At 39.8% G+C, this 17,468-nt stretch overlaps 2 protein-coding genes, 1 long non-coding RNA gene and 1 pseudogene across 6 annotated transcripts; 2 read left to right on the top strand and 2 right to left on the bottom strand.

Moving 5' to 3' along the window:
- Nucleotides 1-1,274: 1,274 nt before the first annotated feature.
- Nucleotides 1,275-3,653, top strand: LOC149987846 (uncharacterized). The gene is made up of 4 exons (XR_016506353.1): nucleotides 1,275-2,029; nucleotides 2,399-2,701; nucleotides 2,837-3,153; nucleotides 3,273-3,653. It is a non-coding gene; the product is annotated as an uncharacterized LOC149987846 (long non-coding RNA).
- Nucleotides 3,654-3,681: 28 nt separating this feature from the next.
- LOC112291833 (seed linoleate 9S-lipoxygenase-3-like) lies at nucleotides 3,682-4,552 on the top strand (annotated as a pseudogene).
- LOC112291523 (uncharacterized) lies at nucleotides 4,529-8,039 on the bottom strand. Of its 4 annotated transcripts, none has more exons than XM_090255841.1 (4): nucleotides 7,720-8,039; nucleotides 6,229-6,590; nucleotides 5,849-5,921; nucleotides 4,529-5,662 (listed from the first exon to the last, which is right to left on the bottom strand). In XM_090255841.1, exons 2-4 carry the CDS (start codon nucleotides 6,454-6,456, stop codon nucleotides 5,001-5,003), a joined length of 963 nt encoding a protein of 320 aa, XP_090111967.1. In that variant the 5' UTR covers nucleotides 6,457-6,590; nucleotides 7,720-8,039; the 3' UTR covers nucleotides 4,529-5,000. The 4 variants fall into 4 exon arrangements, with proteins under 4 accessions (XP_090111967.1, XP_024394833.1, XP_073394536.1 ...); XM_024539065.3 differs by lacking the exon at nucleotides 7,720-8,039 and adding an exon at nucleotides 6,838-7,686 and having other exon boundaries at nucleotides 6,229-6,669; XM_073538435.2 differs by lacking the exon at nucleotides 7,720-8,039 and adding an exon at nucleotides 6,925-7,685 and having other exon boundaries at nucleotides 6,229-6,669.
- Nucleotides 8,040-9,733: 1,694 nt separating this feature from the next.
- LOC112291524 (ras-related protein YPTC6) lies at nucleotides 9,734-12,279 on the bottom strand. The gene is made up of 3 exons (XM_024539066.3): nucleotides 11,960-12,279; nucleotides 11,451-11,689; nucleotides 9,734-10,417 (listed from the first exon to the last, which is right to left on the bottom strand). Exons 2-3 carry the CDS (start codon nucleotides 11,613-11,615, stop codon nucleotides 9,935-9,937), a joined length of 648 nt encoding a protein of 215 aa, XP_024394834.1. The 5' UTR covers nucleotides 11,616-11,689; nucleotides 11,960-12,279; the 3' UTR covers nucleotides 9,734-9,934.
- Between the last annotated feature and the right edge of the window lie 5,189 nt (nucleotides 12,280-17,468).

The following is a 17,468-nucleotide window of genomic DNA, read 5'->3' as shown; positions in this document are numbered from 1 at the left end:
TTTGTTATTACAATCTTTGACCAATTTATATACATAAAGTATGAAAATAATCTCTTAATTTTTTTTACTTTAGAATATATAATGTAAAGAATATTTTTTATTTTAATTAATAACTATAGGATCTGATTTTTGTATAATTAAAATTTACACATCATAAATTAATTTTTACTTTAATTTATTAACAATAAATAAAAATCTAAATATTTTTTTAAATAAATAAATACAAATATTTTTATGCTAATATATTGTTATTAGTTTTATTTATTTACTTATTTTTTCCTATACTATAATATCTAACCATCAAAGACTAACACTCTAAGGAACATAAATTAAATTGCAATTCTAGTAATCACACCAAATATATTCATTGGTCTAGACGACTTTTATACTTAAGAAATAAGGGTAAAGGCTTCAACTTTAAATATCTTTGAGAGGTTGAAATTATAATACCTCACTAAGCTTATAATTATACCTGAAAAAATTGATATGATGGCCTTCAGAGAAAAAAGTTTAGATAGAATATTTTTTTTACATGGCATGAACATTATTATTCTAAGGATGTGAAAACACATCTACTTTTAGAGGTAGTTTTTACAAAAAATTGAGAATTTGTGTGAAAATTTGCAAACAAATACCTACAAGTTTTTTTTATATTAAATTGATCCTTTCAAGTTTGTCAAATTTATTGGAATTAAGATATAAATTTTAAAAAATAGATTTGTTAAAATTAAAAAATAAAATAAAAATAATAAAAAGAAAATTTTCCACTTCTTATCATCTTTTTCTTTTTATAATATCTCAAGGGTTGAGATTTTTTAAAAAAAGTTTATTGTACTAAGAAGTAGATCTTTGTAAAGTATTTTTACCATGGCCTTTTCAAAATGGACTTTTAAGTACAAAGATCCCTTTATTAATATTCTTTACTGATAGCACTAATCATTGATAAAATCCTTCCTATGCAACCATCAAAGCATCATACTATTATTTCAAAATGAAGAAAACCATTGAAAGTTTATGTCCCTAATATGATTCTATAACTTCAAATAAGGAATTCATACCAATTTATTTTAAAAAGACCTTCAATAGAACATAGTTTTATTACTTTTAGTTTATTTATAAATAATATTGTGTGGTTTATATCAGTGCTTAAGGACCACATGACAAGAAAGCAAAGATGGATGGTAAAATAAAATAGACATCTTTTCACCAAGAGGCTCATCCATCCATGGATGAGAAATGCTCAATCATCCACTCTGGGGGCATCAGTCTTGTGCCCCATCGAAGGAGCCCCTTGTGCGGCGGGGTCTTTCGGCGGCTGCGTCGCACACAAGCTCTGAGAAATGTGTGTAGGCCATTCGGTTAATCGTCATGAATGCCGCGAGACTACGGTTTCACCTTGCGTTGTTTTAGATTCTAGAAGATGTCTGATTTTGGTGTTTTCCGGTGTGGTACTGAGCCTCATCTTGCTGTGGTTGCCAGTAGTGCTCTCTAAGTGCATGTTCGTAAGTTCGGAGTTGCTGCAGGCTTTGTTCATTGGCGCGGTCTATTGTAGAAACGGTCTAGGTTAGAACTGTTGCAATAATCGGTGTCTCGTTGTTATGCAGTGGATTACAGCAAGGGGCAAAAACTGCACCTACAGTAGTATGATTTTTCCATTGTATGGAACAATAGATCATGTTTCAAGTGTGCAACATTTTAGAAAATTCTCGGTGGAGGGTCACTTATCGGTAGTCGATTGGTAATTCTACACATAATGACTTTTGGGTCTCAGAGGAACGTTTGGAGGGGGACTCTGGTCAGCGGGAGATGAGAGGCGGCATTCCTAGACATCGATGCTGCTGCGAAACCTGATTCCTTCGTCAATGATTTCAGAGAGCTTTGTGTGCTCCTCTCAGGTGGAGGGATCCCGTTGCAGAAGCCAAAACCGAACCCACTCCCAGAGCTTGTGACGGAGACGATACCAGTGAAAGTGAAATCTTCCTCAGCTGAGAACACGGTGTTGACAAACCATCCCTCGCTGTCGTGGCCGGTAAGAATCTCTATCAGTGGTTAGGGCAGTTTGTTTGGATGCAAACATGTGACAAAAGACCCCAATTCTTTGCGCCTCCAAGCTTCAGCTACACTTGTGAGGTTGAAATTTGCCGACATTGATGTGAGAAACTTCGTGTCTGATCACCTCGAATTGGGAAATGAGTTCATCAACCATCGGGTCACCAAACGACTTGTCACCAGTGTTGAGGATCCAAGTGATGGAACCTATCTCTTGGAATTAGATTCAAGTTGGTTGTAATTACATCGATTCGTTTCTTTCTGTGGTGTGTTAAAGGAAATTTGCAGGACCTTGTGATTCCCTTTCCTGTTCAACAACTCTCTGAGAATTTGTTGTCGAATCTCGCAGAAACTGGCTCTGGAAAATTAAGAAGGCGACCTCTGAGCATTGATTACAACCATGGAGATTTTTGAGACCAACGTCGTTTGAATTTAACCTGCACGTTTCCGAATCGGAGAACTTTGGCACCCCGGGGCCCATCCTCCTACACAACGGGAATAAAAAACTTATGCTCCAGGGCTTTCGGTTACCAAGAAGTTTAAGATAACAATAGCGCAGATAACAAAAGCGCAGATTACAATGCCTGACAAGACTTTCATCAGTTTCTTGTGCAATTCATGGACCTATCAATCCAAGAAGGCTATGTAGAAGGTTAGAATTTCTTTGCAAACCACGTGAACTAACCATTATCGATCTCATCATAGAGGGAAGCTTATTCACCAAGTTAATGAATGTAAATAACTCAGGGTTTTAACACCATCATGTCCTTCGTTGTGTTAATTGTAGGTGCATACTCCCACAAACATTCCCGCCGGTTTGAAGAATTGAAGGTAGAACGAGTTGAAGGAGTTGCAGGGAACTGGAAAGGGGAGAGGTAAGAATGAGACGGAGTCTATGACCACGATGTACCACTTGGGGAAGCGTCGTCGATGGATGAGCTCATTAGCAACCAGCATCAGCTGCTCCAGCGCTCCAGTGCATTCGCCTCTAGTGATAACAAGGATGTGATCAATTACCTCGTGCCAAGAGTCATCGCTGGTATCTAAACCATCGCTGATACAACATTAGGCAGTCCAGAAGCTCGTTGGAATAGAATGACAACTGTGAGCGGTCTCTCTTTTCTCTCAAACGTTTCATGGAATTGCGTCTGATATCTTTAGTGATTCTTTGTGGTAAAAGCTGTAAGGATGCGTCGACTGAGAACATTGAGATCGATCATCAGGTGTTGGCCAGCACGAACCCCTTAATCATCGAGATTCTCAAGAATTTTTCACTCAAAAGGCCTACATCCGTTACTATCGAAACTGTTGAGCTTCAACTTGAAGCCTCACCATCCGGGAGGTGAGATTTGAGGCTTCGAATCACTGCACATGTTATTCGGTGACATATGTGTAACTAAGATCAATTGGTTATGCACAAGCAAATCCTGCTTAGAAGTGGTCACTGTTTGTAGCAATGGTGCTATATCCAGGCCTTGAGCCTTGCGTTTTGTCGACCACGCTCTTCCAATGACTTATTCTAGAGGTACGCGTTTCTTCTGGCTTCGCCTACCTAAAATCTTGTGTTTCAAGTATACTGCAATTCGGTCGTGGACATGTTTTTAAATACTGCAATGGCAATTGTAAGTGAGCAGGGGTAGGGCGGTGATTGACTCACGCGCTCCGCACGGGTTGAAGCGGATGATCGGTTTGCACCCACATGCCAAGGATAGACTTGAGCTCTGGATACCAATCGGAGCACAGGTGAAGGCCCACATTAACCTCTTCTACACCGGAAACAAGGAGTTTCAAGCAGACGACGACCTTCAAAACTGGTCGACTAATCTGCGAACCAAGGGCCACGCCGAAGTGAAAAACGTTGAATGTCAGACGGCTCGAAGGACAACCTGGTGCTGATCATCACGACTAGTCTGGGTTGCCTCATGCCATCACGCTGTAGTAAACTTTGGCGAGTATCTGTACACAGGCTTCATGCTCAAGTATCCCTGTATGACTCACAAGCTCATCCTGGAGTATTCAGCTGGGAGTGGGAGACCATGCAAAAGGACCCAGAAATATCTCCTGTCCATGCTTCGCTGATGCCGTCATGAACAAACTGAACATGACCACCATATAGATTCTCTCCACGCATGCTTCCAACGAGGAGTACTTGTGAGAGCGCGGTGAGGACTCGACCGACGATGAACGAGTTCGGGCGGCGCTCAAGCAATCGTGTCAGAGTCGACGTGATAAACCTCCTCATTATGGAAAGGAACTGTGACCCCAAGAAAAAAAACCGGCATGGCCCCTGTCACGTTCCTTGCGAGCTCCTGTTGTCGAAGTCTGGTTTCGGACTCACAAACAAGGGAGTCCCAGATGGCATCTCTATCTAGCGGCCTTCATGTTCATATTTGTGAATGCGTGGATTAAGCATTCATTCGATCGAAGTGAAGATTACTTATTCTGATCAGCTAAGATATTTATGTGTATAAATAACAAATAAATAAAACAATATCTTTCATAATTTGCACGTCAAGTAAAAGTCCTCGCCAATGAACTTGTCAATTAATCGGTTTTCTATATGTTTTCTCCGCTCGAAGCCATTCTACACTCAAATGGCCTTCATCCGTAACGCAAAAAACCTGAGATAAAGGATACGACGAGATGCCCGCAAGCTTCGACGAGCAGTTCTTGCCACCGACTACAGAATCATCATGCACGGCATTTTGATGAAGAGATTCGCGAGAAAAGGTACAGCAAATTCCAGAATTTTGCGAAGGATACCATGTTGCAGACAGTTCAAGATCGAAAATACGAACAGATAATCGATGATTGCCGACGACAGCCGCAGAAAATCTCCCCCGCTTCCCTGCAAGCTGACCGATCTATTCGGTGGTGAAACGGATGCGCAACAGATCTATTCATCTTTCCGGAAGTGGTTTCAACGCCAGCAAATTCACTTCGATGCAGGCTCAATAATACATGCGTTGCATCCGCACAGGTATCGGCGGCCGGTTGTCCATCCAGTACGAGACTCCGTGGCTCCACGGATTGCTGCCATGGCGATATGCAGGACCGCCCGGGTGATTCATGGGAGGAGGTCCAAAGTTGGGAGAGTTCCGCTCGTGGAAGTAGGATCTGCGGCGTGGAGGACTGGTGGAGCGTCGTGAATGGGGTGAACTGGAGAGATTGGAAGGCACATAATCAGGGTAGAAGGAATCATCGCCATAGAAGACGGGCGGAGGTGGTGGTGGAGGAGGGTGAGGCCTCACATTCGGCGGGTAGGAAGACTCGTCTTCGTAGTACATCGGATCAGCAGGAGGGCGTGAATTGGGTCGAAATTGAGAATGAAGAGGTGGACCGTAAGGGCCGTAAGAGTCCCTGGTGAAGACGTGAGAACGGGGAGGAGGTTTGATATGTGCTTCGAAAATAGTAGGCCGGTGGTACGCGTACGAAGGTGGAGGTGAAGAACTAAAGCTCTCAGGAGTGGGAGGAATCTCAAGAGGGTTGCTGTAAGAAATGATCTTCGATTTGGGCTTTACTTTCTTCACCTTCTTCAGGAGACGGTCTGGGTCGGCGGTCCCAGTTACCTTCACAATCTGATTGGCAAGGTCACACGCGATGTCGCTTACCCCTGCAACAAGCACAACCCACCAGACTATTCAATGAGAATCCCGCGCAATTGATCTTATTTTTCCGTTTACCATCTGTCTTGTGTTACATGATTTGACGAAATGAAGTCGAACAAAATTGATTGAAAATTTTGACAAGTGAATTTCATTGGCATTTTTCATTAAAAAAATCTGAAGGAGAAGCTCACCTTTAATCTTGAGTGCAGCTACGACTTCATGGACATCATGCTCATCTTTCATGGGCACCCTGAGGTGTACAGTCTGCGATTTGATGACAAGGTTTTGTTGATTAGAAGTGCATTCGTGCATCAAGCCACAATGCTAGATCCACCAAGACCTGTAAAAATGTACTGAGTGATCTTTTACATCCATTGCAATGTTCAGAACGTTGCTTCTCGCAATTACTACTCAACACTGTCCATCACAACCGGATGTTTTCACTCTATATCACTCGTAAAAATAATAGAACGTGAATCGGTGTAGTGGATGACTAGTTTCGTGTTAAGAGGAACAAGACAGGCGCGCGAGTGTTGTGAAAGAGAAACAAGAGATTTTCAAGGTGACTGACCGGGGGCAAATGAGGTGGCTGATGTGCTGAGGATGGAGAAGAATCATCTTCACTGCCATCGGAGGAAGTATTGTGAGCTTCATGTCTGCTCCCATGGTTGCTGTACTCACAGGTGTCGCGTCCAAACAAACGCACAAACCCGGGCGTTTTAATCTCCAAGATTTCTTCCTCTTCGACAGGTTTCGACGGTTCGTTGCACTTTGAGGGGTTTGGAGCACAGCTGACCATCTGTCTCCCCAAACTCTCTGGTGGCTGGGATGCATTGACACTAACCTCATGCTTTGATTCCAACACTTTTTCCTCTTTGGCTACGTTGTGCACAGTTTCGACGCCATTAGGTTTGTGCTCATCGTCAAGCTCTTCTGGATCACCAGATGAGAAATGGGTCGTATCAGCCATGCGATTCGGGATAAAGCATGAGAGGCTTTTCTTCGAAACTAGCTGAACAGAGGAGAGAACTAGTTAGAGCCACGAGCCACCAAAGATTCTTAAACCATTCACACGAGCATCGATCAACCTAAATTTCGTACACTCTGTTCAAGCAGCGGGCAATTCTGCTCGTGGTGAAAATTGAGGAACTGAGGTGAGGAATTTGAGAACGTCGCGAACCATCAGTTTTTTCAGCGTTGACATCTGACACCTTGCTCCCAAGAATTTGGATCGAGACGAAGAGGATGGGCAAGACAAGCCAATTACCCTTGCTCCGAAAGCAACCAGGTCCTCTGGCACTGAAAGAGGTACTCAAAGTGTTGGGTACAGACTGCCAACTTACAAGAGCAACGGGACGTAACCTAATCGACCGCAATCGCTTAAAACTGATAAAATAAACAGCCGTTGTTCTACAATCTCGTCCAATCGAAGACACCAGCTACAAATTGATGTCATCAGTAACGACGAGCTGACGTTGTGGACGGCAAAAAGAGAAACACCAAATCCCAAACTCGTCGCCGTTTTGCAAGTCTCCGAAAGCATTACTATCTCGAGTACGAATTCCTGAAATTGCTGACAAGCAGACACTCAAGCAGACACCCATCTCCAGAAAAGAAGACTCATTCCAAGTGACACTGCAGGCTATGACCCGAGTCGCATTACTTCCGTAGTCCAATCACGAGTGGGACCGACCCCGCATAGCTTAAACATCTACCACCCTGATTTTGACGTCGAATTTGAACGTACACAAAACCAGCCAGCTATTATTGAATTAATGAACACAGGAGTCCCCCCACAAATTGAAATCTCTGTGAACGGCGCGCCCCAATTCAGTGGAGCCTCCTCCGACAGCGTCACCAAGAGGCTACCAACATAAGACCACTGTAATTCATGCATTCAATAGAAACGAGCGGGATCTGGCACGAAATGACCAGTCTAACCACATCAAACTCATGATTCTCTCAGAGCGTGTAACCTGTCCATGTGCAATCTGCAAGAATCATGGAGAGCATCCGGTGGGACCATGAAAGGGCTGAAAAGGCGGACGAAGAAGAGACCCACAAAAACTCAGACGTGCTGGCAATCCAGCTTTGCAGGGAGGTGTTTGTAAAGTATCTTCGAACATCTGTCGGCGATTAATGTTGTCATTTCGGTGTAGTAATGTAGTGGGACCGGAATGAACCCCGCAAGAATGGAGGTCAAAGCCGAATCTAACCAACGCAAAAACCGCCTCGCCACATGAAATGCTTAGAGGAACTTCTGATGACTTTGCATCCCGTGTTTCGATCGACTTCGAAACTTCCATCTGCTTGCTCACGAATTGTTTACATCGTCTGCAAGCCGATCTGCACGCCGAAAACATTCTGCGCCATTTGTTTTAGAATTCCGAATGCGGACAAAAAGTTGGACGACATGGAATATCGTTCAGTCTACGTCTCAATGCAGTGCATTGGAGCGTGGAAACTATTGCAAAACTTTGTGCGAGTGAAAGAATGGATTGGACAATTGAGCTTTTAGAATTGTGTCATGGAGGTGCTTTGATAAAGAGATGGATGATAGTTGTTAAAAGTTTCAGGCAATGAGGAAAGTTTGCCAAGTAACAATTTTTTTTTTGTAGATTACAAAAAATATAGATGAAAGAAGTTTGCTGCTCAATTTATTTGGTTATTCATATCACTAAGTTGGGAACTTGGTAGAAAAGGTGACTGGTTATAAAAGTTGGTAAAAGACCAAGTGTTTAAACCAAATGTGTAAACTAAGTTTTTTTTTTTTTATTTTTTTTTTTATATCAAACATATATTACGAATTGTAACTGAAAATTATTTTAATGGAATATTTGATTAGTGAGGGACGGTGTGGAAATGTACTGTTCGATTTTTTAAAAATATAAAATAGTTCTATATCAATCATTATTTTAGGTTAACCATGGTTATGAAATACTTATGCTAGTTAATAATAAGCAACATCACATTCTCTTTGGCACATTATTGTACAAATAGGATAATTAAGACACGAGTAATACTAGCATTAGTTAATAACATGTGTTCACAATTATAAATATTAAATAGGTTATATGTTGGTAGCAGCAAATATTAAATACGTCATATGTTGGTTTCTTGTCCATTTGTTGTGTACACATAAACACAATATTTTATAACACAATATATCAACATGTACATGATAAAGATTGTTATTGTGCACACACAAAAATATGTAATTTGGTGTAATCTTCTTTGCAATTTGTTGTAGTTACATTCTATATTTGATATTTGATATATTTGACTTTATTATTATTATATAAAATAGAACAGTAAAACAACCGTTACTTATCATGATGACAGTATGAAACTAACACACACGTTCGAAAACTCCATGACAACCACGATACGAGCTTGATAGCTTTACAGGAGCATCAAGTTATAAACTTCAAGACATGACAATGCACAAAAAACTCCTGAAACGATTCCAGCACACAATATATATATATATATATATATATATATATCTCAACGAACTGACCACAAGTACACACTTGATCTCTCAAACAATGCCTTTGACAGCACCATAAACTACATTACAAATGCCCCACACCGGACATCCATGTGTAGGGCACATGAAACAAAACTTCTACAACACTCTCAAACAGTAAAACCAACACAAAACCCAAAAAAACCATCACATCGTGACAGTTAACAGTTGGTAACAGCAAAACTACGACAAGAAATTCAAAACCCACCAGATACTGCACTCAAGATAAAAGAAACTTCCCGGGTGAAAGGTGAAAGCTTCTCAAAATCGTAAAAAGTTAAACACAACAAAAAAAACAACACAAAACAAAACAAAAAAACAAAAAGAACTGGGCAATTCCACAAGACCCTGCAAAAAACAAGGCATGAAACCGCAAAAAACAGAACAAAAAACAAATAACAACTATACATAACAAAATCCCACTAAGCAACCAAAATAGCAAACAAGAAACCAACACATATACCTAAAGACATGGACAAAACAGAACGAAACCACAAAAACACAATCGATAAGTTCTAAAATTCAACATAACCACAACCAAACCAGGTAAGATAAAACAGAGCGCTTCTAATAAAATCCACCACGAATACGGTGACAAAAAAAACAATCTAAACAAAATTTAAGGTTCCCAGAAACTACCCTACACAAATAAAAACATAAAATCCCATTCACCAAAAAAAAGCTGCTTTACAAAACTGAGGCAAGAAAAAAGGGGCGCCCCTACAAACGCAACTTGCTAAAGGATGCCCTAAGCTGAGCAACATCCCTTCTTCAGGTCTGGAGCGTTGCTGTCTAGCGGAACAATATTGGTTCCCTGTCCGGGGCCTTCAGTCGTGTTCTCCTCCGAAGCCAGAGCTTTCTTGCTCACGATGCGATATATCTCTGTCAAAATCCTCTGGAATGCCTTCTCCACGTTCGTCGACTCCAACGCTGACGTTTCTATGAAAGAAAGCCCTTCCTTCTCCGAAAACGCCTGCGCATCGTCTGTTGACACGCCTCTCAGATGCTTCAGGTCCGACTTGTTCCCCACCAGCATGATCACAATGTTCGAGTCCGCGTGGTCTCTCAGCTCCTTCAGCCACCTCTCCACGTTCTCGTACGTTACGTGCTTTGTGATGTCGTACACCAGCAAAGCTCCCACGGCTCCCCGGTAGTACGCACTTGTGATGGCTCGGTACCTCTCTTGCCCTGCTGTGTCCCAAATCTGAGCTTTGATCGTCTTTCCATCGACCTGCCATGGTCCACCAACCCACAACACATCAGACCCTCCCCACGTCCACCCGACCGTGCGTCATCCAACCCCCGACCAAATAAAACACTCGGAGCCGCTGGCTCCACAACGACCTATGTCAGTACATGTCAGAACATGTCCGAAACTCGCAATTCTCCCGGACCTCGTCCCCGTACCGCACGCCCCAATCCACAACACCACCATTCCAAAACTCCCCCGCATGCTCAAAAACCCTCCACCCCGTACTCCTCCGACTGTACCTCACCACATTAACTCCGCCGGACACACACTCTCTCCGGCGGCATCGCATGTCGCTCCTCGCTATCATGTGATGCATGCCCTTACGTATCCTGCAAGCATCTCACGCAGATGCGACCCTGACCATGAGCATCCTCGCAAATGCTCGACTCGTGCGAACGAAACCCGCCTCCCGGCTTGCCAGTCCGCCCCTTTCCGGGCGCTCTTGTCATACAACTCCCCACCACAACGGAAGAATCCTAGTCATCCGCTGGAGACCCACCACAATAACACGCCCAATAAACTCCCCTCTCGCCATTCGCCCTCGTCTCAACCCACTCCCCGCAACTCCCCGAAATGACCACGCAACCCCAACCGCCCCTCATTCGCTCATATCACGCAACGACATGCGTCACACAAGGATCGCCCTCCTGGCCATCCCCACCGATGGCGCAATTCACCCGCACAACGTCCACACAACCTAGACCAACAACCACCACCGTCCCGTCCCGCCGGCATTCCCCCAGATCTGCCAGACCACAACAACCACCGTCCCCGATTGCTGGACTGCTCGAAGAAACCGCTCAATCCAAACACCTACCCCTCACACACTCGTTCCGCTCCGCTCCGATCCACTCTCAGTGGATCCAACCCGATCCTCTCAGATGCACCACGCATTGCGCTCTACCGTAACCTCCCCGGACCCTCGCTTCTAGTCACACCTCTACAGCTTCGACCGCAGCCGCACCAAACCCCGCCCTCACGACATTGCATGCCAGCACGGGCCGGACGATACCTGGATAGATCGAGTGGCAAACTCCACGCCAATGGTCGACTTCGACTCCAGGCAGAACTCGTTCCGCGTAAATCTGGAAAGCAGATTGGACTTCCCCACACCGGAATCTCCTATCAGCACCACCTTGAACAGATAGTCGTACTCGTCGTCGGCCTTGTGCGCCATCTTCTCGCCTCGCCTGTGGCTTCCTTCGTCGCTTGCAGAGGACGCTTTCCCACCCGGATGAACCTACCACAACACTGCCAAGAACAACCACGTGCCCTCCAACGAATCAACCACCACAAATTCCACTAAATCACCCGCTGCTCCACACATCCTCGCAAAAATGGAACGCGCAACCCCTACCCGCAGCTCGCACTCGCAGTCCACCAAGGGGGAAAACAACAACCAAATAAAGAACAACATGGAAGCGAAACAAACACTGGCGCCCGGCAGCGTCACGCACGCCATCAACACACCCATACACAACTCGCTGCGGCAAACACTCACAAGGCGGATGAAACACTCACTTTACACGAAGCCGCGGCGAACAGAGGAGCGGTGCGAAGCTCGATCCTCACAGAAAATGTCGCGCGGCAGCAAGCAAGAAGACGAGCAAGCAGGCACCACTTAACCCTAGCACCGCGACACTAAGCTGACGAGGAGCCACGAGAACGAACGAACGAACGACGGCAGAGGAGGGGGGAGGGAGGGAGATCGACGCAGCCAGAGGGTGCTAAGCTGCTGCTGCTGCGAGACAACTAACTCCTCGCACAAATCGCCTGGTTCCCTTCGCGTTTGCCTTTCCTTTGCCTTTCCTTCCCTCCCGTCACGAAGTTCGCGGATCTGCACAATGAAGCCTCGAAGCGAGGGACATGCTTTGGCAGAATGAACAGAGCGGAGCGGAGCAGAGCTCGTGGTTTTTTCCAGCGGGAGTTGGAAGGAAGGAAGGCGGGGCGAAGCCGGAGACCGGTTCCAAGCCTGAGATAGACAGATGCATGAGACGGTTCTACGGCAGATCAGTCGTCCTCTCGTCTCCTCTCTTCGTCCTCTCCATCTGGCTGGTGGGTTTCGGTGCTCTGCTGTGCTGTCGAATAATATTAATTCGTCAGGCAGTGAGTGCCCTGGACGACCCCTTCCTTCATTCTGGCTCACTCACTCACTGCCTGCTTTGAACCAGCACCACCTGCTGCTTACTGTACTCCCCCTCTTCTTTTCTTCTCTTAGGCTTCCATGCTTACTCTCCCTTTTTGTTCTTCCACCTTCTCTTCCCCTACGGCCATTCCAGCTTTCCAGGCTCTTTTCGGAATTATGGTGTCCACCACTAGACTTGGCATTTGCAGAAGCTACTATCATATCATAATATTTTCAGTACTCCTACAATGCAATTTATGTGTGTGCCTTCACCACATGTGCCATTTTCTAAGAAATCTATTCAAAACCGCTAATAGTTTGATTGCAATTGTAAAGCCAATTCTTGCCTTCAAAGAAGTAGAATGATTTTATCTTTTTATGATGCTCTATCAATCAATGTGGTAGAAGATGTAGATCATATAGAATACATTTACACAAAAACTTGAGATTGCTTAGATTTTTACAAGTTTTTTTAGTTTAATCTGCACAAGTTTTATTAAATTGTAGTTTTTCCAATCATTAAAGATGTTCAAAATCTTAGATTTGAATTGTATTCTTGATTGTTATATGTCTTCTTATTATTAATGTTTGGTCCTTAGTTTTGATAGATGTTGTAGATGAGTTTTAAAAATAATATGTGATGCATTTATGGAATTTGTACATCGCTTCATATATGTTTATTATTTTGATCTCTATGTCATTTTGTGATAAATTATAGATTGATCTAAATGGCACTTAAGCTTCTTTTTAGATAACAATTGATCAATCATAGGAATGATGCTCTAAAAAAGCATTTCCATTTTTCTTCTTGAAAACATCTTAATAATCTTAATATTGGCTTGAAATGTACTTGAATTCTTTCCACTACTAGAAATAATTGTGGCATAAATAATGCATGGTGGTTCTTCTTTTGCAACATGTAAAAAAACTCTTGCATCTACAAATACAAGTTTGGTTGCATTAAACTTATAAATTTTTACTTGGTTTATAAAATTCTTAATTATACTTTGAAAAAAGTCAAGAGTATAAGAAATCCAATGTCTTCAAGGGTGATACTTTTTTAGTCACAATTAGCCTAAAACAACTAGATTACATGGAAATCTAGTGATATTAAATATCACAAAGCTATTATGACTATTAATCATTATTTCTATAGAATTGGTTTCATAAGTAATATTTCTAGAAGACAACAAACAACTATCTATGACTTCTACATGTATTGATTTAGTTTTCTTTATTAAAAGTATGTTATATCTTTTAACAAACTCTTGATTTAGAAAATAAACTAAAATTCTTGAATCTAACAAAGCAAAGCTTTGTGATATTTAGGTCCTAAATTAACATCTATTATAAAACAAGAAGTGATTTTTGAAGAGAAAATAAGACATTCAATAGGTATTATACAAGATTCAAGTTACACAATCCTTTTTATAACTAAATAGACTTATCCTTTAATATTTTAAAATTTATTTAACAACCATACTCCCTATATTGTGGAAATGTTGTTTTTTTGAAAAATTTTGAACAATGAGCTTAGGTTTGATGTTCTAAAAAAGTATTTCCATTCTTGTTCTTAAAAAGAGCTCGATATTCTTCATATTGGCTTGAAATGCACTTGAATTCTTTTGACCACTAGAAATAAGTATGGCATAAATAATAGAAGTTGGTTCTTCTTTTGCAACATGTAAAAAAGCTTTTATATCTACAAATATGAGTTTAGTTGTACTAGACACCTTTTCAAGTAAAAATATTAGGTTTCACTTAAAATTTGCCAAAAAGTATGAATGTTGGACTATTGATGATTAAAGTCACATGATATTCTTGGATGAGACTAAGATTAATAGATTTTTTTCCAATTATTAGAGTTTGGTATAAGATTCATAATCCACAAGAACTATCAAAATAGACTATTATTTCAACTATTAAGCATAGTCATGGTTCTGTGATGATATGGAGATGTTTGTATATACATGGACCTGACATGATGCACAAAATTGAAGGTCGCTTCAATTAATATGGTTATGAAAAAAACTTGGAAGCACAACTATATATTATAATTTAAAATTATGATTTAGACGCAATCATATGACCATAGTTTCAATGCTTCTAGAATATATTCATATACATACCTTCTCTATTTATGCCATTTTCTAAAGAACTATTCAAAATTCACAATCATTTGATTGCAATTGCAATGTCAACTTGTAAGTCATCGAATTAACTCTCAAATATATTTAGTACAAAAAATATACTTATGTTGCTTAAAATTACAAAGTTAGTGATTTAATAGAGGAATTCTTAGATAAATAAGAAAATAAAAATACTAGTATAAAATTACAATCTATGATAGAATTTTTTGATACAAATTTCTAAGATAAAAAGATTTTTTCTTAATCTATCAATTATTAGATTATAAGTCCTATAATAATAGTTTATGGTCATTAAATTTTTTATTATTATTAAGATAGAAAATCAAAGAAGAATATTTGATCTTAAATATATATATATATATATATATATATATGTATATGTATATTAATAATCCTAAAAAATAAAATTTAATTAAAAAATTGAATAAAAAAAGTGAAAAAAAGAAGAAACCTAGTAAGAAGAAAAAAAATGAAGAGAAAAAAAATAGAGAAAAGAAAAGAAACGAAAGAATCTTTATTCACCAAATGGATGTCAACCAAATTTCTTATAGAAAGCTATTGGAATTTGGAATAATTTTGGATCCTAGCTACATTTTTTTTTTTTTTTTTTTTTTTTTTTGAATTATAAATTAATGACAGAGCTTCAAAGTTTTCAATATGCATTCTTTCAATTATGTATGTGTAGTTGGAAGATATCTTTTTGTAGAAGATATAATCTAGTTAAGCAATAATGTAGAAACATAAGAATCAATATACAACATAAGATAATCAATCAGAATAATTATCACAGACATACACATGTAAATTAATAATTACTTATATAATTAGATAAAAGTAGATAAAAATAAGTTAATTCTATAATATCTTCTCTAGAAGCTTCCTAAAAGCTTCATAGATATTACTTTGACTTTATAGGTATCTTTAATTGATTTTTTAGGTTAGAAACATGGTCAACAAGTTGGCTATGTGTCACACATGTTAGTAGCTTGAAAAACAAGCTAACTATGTAGCCTACACATAAAAAACTTACCTTGTAAGTTAAGGCATGTGTCTTAGAAAGTCAACACATATTAAAGGTCCTATAAAACATTATCACGTAGCTCTTTGTTAGATAGTATATATAGAGGCAAGAGTGAAGCCTTCTTCACTATTGTCAATTTTTTTCTTGCTTTTAGTCTAGATTTAAGAGTCTCTAGTTTTTTTGTCTTTTGGCAATAGACATTCCAATTTCTTTTTAATATACATACTACTTTATAGCTATTTTTTTACTTTTTTAATAACACAAACTTTTCAAGTTTATGCATCTTCTTCCAATTCATGGTCTTGACAAATTGACAAGTATATATTTACAATATTAAAGCTTTGGCTTCTCTTGATTAAGAGTAGTTTATTTTTATTTTTTTTATAAGACATAATTATATTAAAAGTTACAGATTACCCTCTTTTAAACTAATATTGTTCTTAGTATCTTCTTTGTTCTTAAGTCACCTCTTCTGCTTGTCTTGAGCAATATTAGACATTTATTTTCTAAGTATTATCATAGCAGAGCTTCTTGAAGAGTGCAATGGTATAAATGCAAGAGCAATTGAAAGAATTAATGCTTGCGATGCATCAACTCAATTTACCACCATAAGAAGTAACAAGAATGGTAAGAAGTGAAGATATAGATATGATTGGAGCTGATTCAATATTTGCATCCAATTATATCCCTTCTTCTATAGAGGAACATCTTTTTGATACTAAAGAACTAAGCGTTGCCATGTTTAAGAAGTTTAATGGTACAAGATCCAAATTTCAAGGATTTATCAATCAAGTACAACTTATGATTGAACTTCAATTCTAAAGCTATCCAACTCCAGGATCACAAGTTAGATTCATTGACACACTTCTTTTAGATTCAGTATTATCATAATTTTCATCTTTTCTTAAACAACAAGATTCAATATTGGATAATTTGGAGGTTTTTTTAGCAAAGTTTCGATCCATATATAGAGAACATGATGTAACTTGTATTACAACCAATAAGATCTATATTTTATAATAAGATAATCAATCCATAACATTATATACTTCATAATTTTGACAACTTATAACTGATATCATGTGAGATGATGTTGCACTTCTTAGCCAATTTTTTTATGGATATAATAAGAAATAAATAAATTGATGCTCAACTTTCCTGATTTTCAAACATTGAGTCAAGCAAGTAACTTTGCTAAAAATGTGACAATTGACATTTCAAATTTTCATTTGAGAGTTAAATAGGTAGATCTCAATGTTACTATAATTCAATGGCAATACCAACGCCTCCTCAACACATACATTCAGAAGTAGAGGATATGCAAATTGACGGTGTCGTATTACGTGCTTTCCTGCTCGAGAACGCGTCGGGCGTCTGGCTGTAGAAGGTAGTATGGAGATTCGCCAATAGTCAAGCAGTCTATCAGTTTTTGACTGTTAGAATATAAACGACTGAAAGAATACACCTTAAATCTATACGGATGTCCTTCGACTGCTCGCCAAAGTCCTTTTTGTCTCGGTCGGTAGGTCTCTTAACGTTACAGAGAACCCCGAACAATCCAAACTATTAATCTTTGATACCGCTTTGTACTTACAATCTTGTATCCACTGACTGTCTTGTTAGATTAACCCAATAAATTTCATTCACTCCGCATACTCAATCCTATAGACATCCTTTTAATTCTTCAATCTCAGACGTAACTCGATTTTACAAAACATTCAAGAGTAATCAAAT

This window comes from Physcomitrium patens, chromosome 14 (genome assembly GCF_059467195.1).
Source record: "Physcomitrium patens ecotype Gransden chromosome 14, ASM5946719v1, whole genome shotgun sequence".
NCBI classification, from domain to species: domain Eukaryota; kingdom Viridiplantae; phylum Streptophyta; class Bryopsida; order Funariales; family Funariaceae; genus Physcomitrium; species Physcomitrium patens.
The sequence above is the reverse complement of the archived record's forward strand: the minus strand, read 5'-3'. Positions and strand labels throughout refer to the sequence as shown.

Coding starts and splice junctions, on each gene's coding strand:
- LOC112291523 (XM_024539065.3), bottom strand. CDS start 6,861: ATGTCAACGCTGAAAAAACTGATG. Junction 6,670..6,837: donor CAACGCTGAAAAAACTGATG/GTTCGCGACGTT, acceptor TCCTCTGTTCAG/CTAGTTTCGAAGAAAAGCCT. Junction 5,663..5,848: donor AGCTGCACTCAAGATTAAAG/GTGAGCTTCTCC, acceptor TGCTTGTTGCAG/GGGTAAGCGACATCGCGTGT.
- LOC112291524 (XM_024539066.3), bottom strand. CDS start 11,615: ATGGCGCACAAGGCCGACGACGAGTACGACTATCTGTTCAAGGTGGTG. Junction 10,418..11,450: donor TTGCCACTCGATCTATCCAG/GTATCGTCCGGC, acceptor GGACCATGGCAG/GTCGATGGAAAGACGATCAA.